Below are 7,831 nucleotides of genomic sequence, written 5' to 3' on the forward strand. Positions count from 1 at the left end.
GGGACATTATTCTGGATTATGTGATAGACCTGATTTGATTACAGGGTCTTTATAAGAGGGAGGCAGAAGTGAGTGAGTAGTAAATGTGATGACAGAGCAAGAAGTTATAGAGAAGGAAGAAGGGGCCACAAACTGAGGAATGTTGGCATCCTCTAGGAGCTGAAAAAGGCAAGCTAACAGACTGTCCCCTAAAGCCTAAGGAATGGAGCCCTGACAATACTTAATTCTAGATTTCTGACCTCCAGATCTGAAAGAGAATAAATCTGTATTGTTTTACAAAGCCACTAAATTTATGGCAATTTTTTATAGCAGTAATAGGAAACTCAAGCATACATGCATAGTTAGGAACATATATCAATCACATTTGAGGGGATATCTATGGGGGAGAAGAATAGGAGAGCAGACAGAGAATGAAAGGAGGTGATAGAATAAAACAAGTGAGATGGCTTGTACGTCAATGAAAACACTGTTATAACCTGAATAAGAAGATTAACTCGAGTCTCTGTAGGAAAGGTCCAGCAAAGACAAGCAGAAGCCGATCACTCTGACTGGTGTGTAGAAAACAGGTTGTATGCTCTGATGATAGGTATGGCAGATATTCTGAGTATTGGCTCTTTTAAAGACTTCTGATATAAAACCAGTCTCCCTTGTGCCTTGATTCTGTGAAGCTGGTGCCCTGAAGACCAGGCATAAATATGTTGGTTATCAAAAGGTATACCACTCATGATAAATCACTTAATTTCTCTTACAAACTTGATTAGTGTGTCAGTCCAAAGATCTACCCTAGGTAGCCTGACAAATTCAAGTTTCCAAGTTTGTGAAGATGAGGGCCAACCTGCACTGTGCTGACCACCTTAAATGCACATAAAGACATGGTGCAGCCAACCTGCATCCTGATGCTCCCCCATCCTTCAAAGCCTCATTCCTTCTGGTATCCCAAATGCCTAGCAAAGGGCCTTACACACAGTAGGCACACAGTGCTTGTGGTTAGGATTTAGGATTTGGCACATGTATAGCACCCGTTAGTGGAATAAGGTGACCTTCCCTTTCCCTCAATTCAGGCCATCTTTCTAGTTTTATTTCCTACTAGTGGCCCAGTGCATGAAATTCATGCATGGTGGGGGGAGGGGGGTTCTCTCAGCCCAGCCAGCACCCTCTCCAATCAGTGACCCACAGGGATCGAGCCTAAACCGGCAGTCAGACATCCCTCTTGAAATCTGGGACCTCTGGCTCCTAACCACTGACCTGCCTGCCTGCCTGATTGGCCCTAACCCCTCTGCCTGCCTGCCTGATCACCCCCAACTGCCCTCCCCTGCCAGCCTGATTGCCCCTAATGGCCTCTACCTTGGCCCTGCCACCATGGCTTTGTCCGGAAGGACGTCGGGAAGGTCTCTGGAAGGTCTCCTGGTTTAATTAGCATATTACTCTTTTATTAGTATATATGTTGCATCTACCCCTAAAGACTCAGTATTCTCTGAACACTCCATATTCTTTCATATTTGCTTGATATGAATAATGTTCTATTTTTAAAGAGGAAGTTCAAATATTACTTCTTGGAGAGCTTTCTTGTCTTTCCATGCATTCATTTGATCAATTATTCATTCACCTGGTGACTCAACAAATATTGAGCACCTTTATAAGCTGGGCACAATGCGAGGCATGGAGAATGTGATAGGAAGCCAAACATACAGGCTCACCACCCTCAGGGAGGCCTAGCGGGGGAGACCGAGTTTAATAAACAGAATGTATGATGTCCCCATTCATGAACATACAATTAGCACCTGATATGTACTAAGGAAACAAACACTGTTCGTTGAGAGCACATCACCAAGAAACCCATTTGGAATAGGGTGGGTTATGAGTAGCGGGGTTCAAGGAAGGCCCCTCTGAGGAAGCGCTTTCTTAGGTGTCTGGAATGGCGTCCCCAAAGCTGGACGCCGCGCTCCGATCAGCGTCGGGGTCCGGGGACTCTCCCGCCGCCGCCCACAGAGGCAGCCCCAGCCAGGACGGCGGCCCTTCCCTCCCCAGCCCCGAGACCTCGCGAGAGCACACGGCCACCGGTTATGGCTCAGACTTCCCGGCCTCAGAACGGCCGCCCCCTTCCTCCCCTCGCCCGGCACCCCGCGCTCCGCTCCCGGATTGGCTGACGGAGCCACGGCGAGCTGGAAAGTGGTTCGACAACTAGCCCTATTTTTGGTCCCGCCCACGAAGCCTGCGGATTGGGCGGCTGAGTCTGGCGTCACGCGCCTCCTAGAGCGCGGACGAGCCAATCAGGAGCTCGGCGTATTTTACAAACTGGAGAAGGAGCTGCCCCAGAAGCCAAGCCAGGGAAAAAGCGAAGAAGAGGGGGAGACCCTGAGGGGTTCCGGGGAAGGTGTGGCGCGGGGATCTTGGAGGTTTGTAAGGAGGAGAGGCAGCTCGGGGTCCTGGGGCGGAAGAATAGGCTCAGGGTGTCTGGAAGTGGCACCCAGAAGAGCCGGCCTTGCAGGCGCCGGGTCTTCTGGGCGCAGGTGGAAGTATCAGGGGTGTGAGCACCGCATCTATGTCCCATGCTGGCTGACCTTTGATTCCTGGTCCTGCCTTCTTCCCCATCTCAGTTGTAGCCGTCATGACCACCTCCCAAACGAAGGACCCCCTCCTCCGGGGTGTATCTCCCACCCCGAGCAAGATTCCGGTTCGCTCAAAGAGACGCCCGCCTCTCCCCACACTCAAGCCCTGCGACTTGGACCGGGAGAACCAGGATCCAAAGGTAAGAGGGGCTTGGTGAAGACAGTAGCTACAAGGAGGCAGCACACACCAGCAATGCACGCCAACGCTGAATTTTTTTGTCCTTCCCTCCCCCAGAGATTGGAGCAGAAGTTCAGTACTCAACGTCCCCTTGTTGACTCAGCAGGCCCCAGGCCAAAAGCCACACATCAAACACAAAAATCAGAGAAATTGGTGGGGAGCACTCTGCTTCGGAAACCATTGGAGGAGCTCAGGCCTAGCCCTAAGGAACAAAGTGTGGGGCCTGGGCCCCCTCCCCAGAAAGGTACTTGTTGGAGACTAGAACACAGTCTCCTGATGGGGAGACTGAGCTGGGGATGGTGGAGTTTGGGGGCTTTGCACTGCTCCAGTCTCCTGCTGACTATAGAGTCCTTCCTGGTCCCTGCTCCTGGAAAGCTCTTTGCTCTCAGAAACCCTCTCCTTCCTTCAGCAAAATGTCATCTCTTCTAAAGCCTTTCCAGCTCTCCAGTCACAAGCAATTGCTCTGTGTTCTAATACTTTGCTATACTCTGTTATAACATGTCCATAATTGGTTTAAGGGGAGGAGAGAGAAACATCGATTTGTTGTCCCACTTATTTATGCACTCGTTGGTTGATTCTTGTCAGCGCCCAGACTGGGGATAGAACCTGAACCTTGGTGTATCGGGATGACACTAACCAACTGAGCTACCCAGCCAGCACACATGCCCATAATTTGGCTTGAGTCTGTTACCTCTCTATAGTTTGATGATAGTTTTTTGAGGATGGGCTTTGTCTTATTCATCTCGGGGCCCCAGGGCCTAGAATAGTGTCTTACATAAAGTTCTGTGAACATTTGGTGAGTTGAGTCCTACTATATGAGTCTCTGGCTTACTGTTGCACCTCAAGGTGGCTACACTAGGGTACCTGGCCCCTCTTAGCTTTCCTATGTCACTTTCCTTCTCTTCCTTTACAGAGATTCCAGGGGCCATAGAGTTTGTGGCTGACCCTGAGGCCCTGGCTACCATCTTGTCAGGTGAGGGGGTGAAGAGCTGTCGCCTGGGGCGCCAGCCCAGTCTGGCTCAGAGAGTACTGGTTCGAGGGAGCCAGGGAGGCACCATCCGGAGGGGCCAGGTAATGAGACAGAATATGATGAGAGCAGGCTGGGGTGGACTGAGGAGAGAATCCTGAGCTGATAGCCTCTTTTGGCATCCCAGGGTACCCGCGCCTCTACATATTTGGCTCCCAGAACCCCCCAACACCAACTAGACCCAGCCAGGGCTTCCTGCTTTTCGAGATTAGAGGGACCAGGACCCCGCAGCTGGACCCTGTGCACCCAGAAGCTAGAGGCTGTGGTGAGTGCCTTTGGGGGGCTGATACTCAGTGTTTCTGGGAGCTCCTTCCAGGGGACATAGCTGGCCTTGTGAGAGAAGGTATCTCATGATGACCCAAGGGGTCTGTGGAGGCAGATGGGGTTGGCGGTGAAGCCTGAAGGTTTGGGGCTCACCTCTGACTCTGCCTTTTTTTCTTTTGCTTTTATGGGTCAGATTCCACCTTCAGGACCTTCATTTTACCCCTCTGCTCGCCCCAGCTTCCAGGAGCTAAAAAGAGAGACAGGTGGCAGCAGCCGGTGAGAAGGAGGAGGTCATTTGGAAAAGAATGATCTAATGCTCCATACAGGGGTCCCTCAGAGCTAGGGTCTTCCAGTAGCTTTAGGACTTCCCACCAACCCAGGAGGGGAAAAGGGAGGGTGGCCTGTGACTGCCCAGGTGAGCCCTTGGAATAGGATTCAGGCCTTGTTAGCCAGGCTTCAGTAGGACATCAGTTTCTTCAGGTTGTGGGGGTGGAAGGGTACAAAAATGAAAGGTGCTGTCTCTTTTATTTAGTGGCTAAAGCACAGATTGTGGCAATAAATGGAATCTGGGTTTGCTTCCTGACTCTTAGCAAACTTGCTAGTTGTGCAAGCTTGCCTTAATCTCCACGCTTCAATTTCTTTGTCTGTCAAATGAGGATAATGTTTGTGCCATCATTAGAGGTTGTGGTGAGAATTAAACGAGCTGATGTTTGTAAAGCAGTTAGCACAATGCCCAGCTCATACTTGACACTCAGTGACTTCTAGCTGCTGCCCTTATTGTCATCAGGACTGCAGTGAGCCAGGCCTCGAGATTGCACCTGGAGACCCCAGTCCAGCCTGGTGAGTGTGTCTGGCCATGGGGAGAGAACAGGGGCAGGTGGGCTGTCTGCAGTGGGGATCAAGAGGAAAAAGCTCAGTGGGCTGGGGGAAAGGGGCAAGGCCAGATCAGAAGGAGCTGGAGAGGAAGAGAACTTGATAGGCCAGAGGTTGGCCCCGTTGCACTTTCATCAGAGGATGTGGTCCCTACCCCCTCCCTGCCACTTCCTACAAGAATTGCCTTCCACTCACTATTTTACCTTCAGCTCCTAAGAGCCATCAGCACATCCTGAGCCCACTCAGGGTATTCAGATTGATAAGTGATTACTGAGGTATTAGATGGATTTCTACCCTTGGTGGGGCAGTGGGGGCTGTCAAACTGACATACCCTCTTTTGAGGTTGCAAAGCCCTGTGCCAAACTTTGGTAGGTGTTCCAGATACTACAGAAATTTTCTGTCTCCTCCTAGCTTCCTCTCTCCTGGAAGGAGAACGTGAAGTAGTCACTCACTCAGATGAAGGAGGAAGGGGCCCTCCTGGTCTGGCCCAGTGGATTCCATTAAGAGAAAGCCGGGAGCTAACCCACACCAAGGTGAGATGGGACCCTTCTGGGACAGGGGAAGTGGGGCAGGGAGATACCTGGGGAAATTCCCCAGCAGCGGCCAACACTGAAGATTGTGGGTATAGCCAGGTAGTCCTGGGCTTTAGATGTTAATTGGATCTGGGTTTGCTCCTGATGAGCCCATGCCCTCTCCAGAGAGGGACTGGCCTCTGTTTACCAGGTGTCTGGGCCCTGGAGGTGAGAGGTCACAGTCTGGTATATATTTGTATCACCATCAGATCAGTGCTGAGAGATCTGACACTTGTCAGCCAAAGCATTCATTCATTCACTCCACAGTATGTATTGAGAAGCTACTGTGTGTTAAGCACTGTTCTAGGTTCTGGATATACAGTAGCAAATAAGTTCACATTCTAGAAGGGGGAGGCAAAAAGTAAACACATTGTAAAATATATAGTGTGTCAGATGGTGATAAGTTCTCTGTCATAAATAAATAAAGCACGGAAGTGGAAATGGGGAGGTGGTATTGCAAATTCAAATTGATTAATCAGGGGGATCTTATTGAGAAGATGACATTTAAGTGAAGACCAGAAGGAGCTGAGGGAATAAGCCATCCAGATATCTGGGGAAAGAACATGCCAGGAGAACTGCAGATGCAAAGGCGCTGAGGAGGAAATATGCCTGGTTTGTTTAGGGATCAGCGAAGAGGAGACCAGCAAGTCTGAAGTGAATAAGGGGAATGACAGGAAGTGAGGTTAGAACAATTGCAGGATTGGACTGGGGAAGGATTTACAAACCAGTGTAAGACCTTGGATTTTACTTGGAATGAGTGGAAAGCTATGGGGAGAGGGAATGAACAAGGGAGCAACATGATTTGGTTAAGTCTTAAAAGAATCACGCTGGCTGCTGTATTGAGAACAAGACAAAGAAGGCAAAGGAGGGATCACTCTTCCACCTTGTTCTTCTCCACAGGACAGCCCTGACTGCCACCTGATGCCCTCCCCTGGCCCTGTGCTGCTACCATCCATCCCCCGTCCGTCCCCCTTTGGATTGGCTAAGCGTGTTCCCTCCCCTGGCTCCTCAGCTCGGGTTTGTGTCCACAGCTCCTCGGGGCTGGGCAAGGGCAGAACAGTCTGGCTGGGATCCCTGCTGGGACTAGGTTTTTCATTGCTCAGCCAACTCCATCTCTCCCCAGCCCTCATATTCAGTGTTGCGGCGTCTTGCCATTCGCCCCAAAACCCAGTTCACACCCATCCCATCGGCCCCCAAAGCTCAGCAGGTAAGAGAGGGCAGGGGAGGTAGCTGGTATAGGAAGGGAATGGATGGGTATAGGAAGAGTTATTACATCTCACTTCTGTCCCAGGCTCAATGTTTGAGTGGCCTCTCTCCTCAGTCTTGCCCTGAAGAGCCTGTCCTGCCCTGGGTAAGTGCCCACAGCCTTTCCATGCTGAAATCTTTCACTCTGTCCTGTTGGCCTGAGGTCCAGCAGTTTGTGGCAGGTGGGATCTCTGGAAAAGCTACCTAACTCTCCAAGTCTCCCTGCTTCTCTGCTGTCCCTCCTAATGTTAGTCTAGGGCAGTGGTCGGCAAACTCATTAGTCAACAGAGCCAAATATCAACAGTACAACAATTGAAATTTCTTTTGAGAGCCAAATTTTTTAAACTTAAACTATATAGGTAGGTACATTGTATTAACTTACTTAGGGTACTCCTAAGGCTTAGAAGAGCACACTCAAGGGCCAAAGAGCCACATGGTGCTCTCAAGCCGCAGTTTGCCGACCACGGGTCTAGGGCAGTGGTTCTCAACCTTGGGCTGGGTTCTCTATAAGCTAGTAGGAGGAAAGTGGGCACCCCAAGGGCCCGCATGCATCATTGCACCTTCCCATTTTATGCCCGCAGCCTTGATATGAATGGACACACCTGTGTCCTAACACTTGGGAATGCAAGTTTAGGAGGCCAGAGGGGGTTCAGAATCTTAGAAATTACCCTAGAAATTACAGGCTAATTTTATTTCTTTTTTTAAAATTTTATTTCTTAAATGATAATAATAATAGCAAGGCCTCACAGCATTTTCTATGTGCAAAGCACTGTTCTAATACACTTCACATGTAGTAACTAATTTAGGGTAGGCTCTATTATAACCTCCACCTTACAGCTCAAATCGAGGACCAGAGAAGGTGTGAGACTTGCCAGAGTCACATAGCTAGTGAGACTAGTGCCCGAGAAGCTCCGCGATCTCTTGGCCTCTCCTTGTCCACCCCAGACCCTGCAGCCAGCTACTTACACAGGCCCAGCTGCACATACTCAGCCCGACCCCTCCCACCACCCCAGCTCCGCACAGGGAGTGAGGGGGTTGTTCTGTTCTCCCTCGGTAGGTCCGG

The 7,831-nt window shown here is 50.3% G+C and overlaps 1 protein-coding gene across 2 annotated transcripts in view; it reads left to right on the top strand.

The window, feature by feature from the left end:
• Nucleotides 1-2,307: 2,307 nt before the first annotated feature.
• Nucleotides 2,308-7,831, top strand: part of TROAP (trophinin associated protein) — a 7,802-nt gene continuing 2,278 nt past the window's right edge. The window contains exons 1-11 of one of the 2 annotated variants that reach the window (XM_006091519.3): nt 2,308-2,396; nt 2,598-2,749; nt 2,845-3,031; nt 3,701-3,858; nt 3,942-4,079; nt 4,272-4,354; nt 4,866-4,918; nt 5,363-5,484; nt 6,424-6,540; nt 6,647-6,730; nt 6,815-6,874. In XM_006091519.3, the coding sequence (XP_006091581.1) occupies nt 2,609-2,749; nt 2,845-3,031; nt 3,701-3,858; nt 3,942-4,079; nt 4,272-4,354; nt 4,866-4,918; nt 5,363-5,484; nt 6,424-6,540; nt 6,647-6,730; nt 6,815-6,874 (1,143 nt within the window). In that variant the 5' untranslated portion in view covers nt 2,308-2,396; nt 2,598-2,608. The remainder of the gene's footprint in view (nt 2,397-2,597; nt 2,750-2,844; nt 3,032-3,700; nt 3,859-3,941; nt 4,080-4,271; nt 4,355-4,865; nt 4,919-5,362; nt 5,485-6,423; nt 6,541-6,646; nt 6,731-6,814; nt 6,875-7,831) is intronic. The other variant, XM_023756329.1, reaches the window with a different exon arrangement.

Source organism: Myotis lucifugus, unplaced genomic scaffold, assembly GCF_000147115.1.
Source record: "Myotis lucifugus unplaced genomic scaffold, Myoluc2.0 scaffold_91, whole genome shotgun sequence".
Classification (NCBI taxonomy): domain Eukaryota; kingdom Metazoa; phylum Chordata; class Mammalia; order Chiroptera; family Vespertilionidae; genus Myotis; species Myotis lucifugus.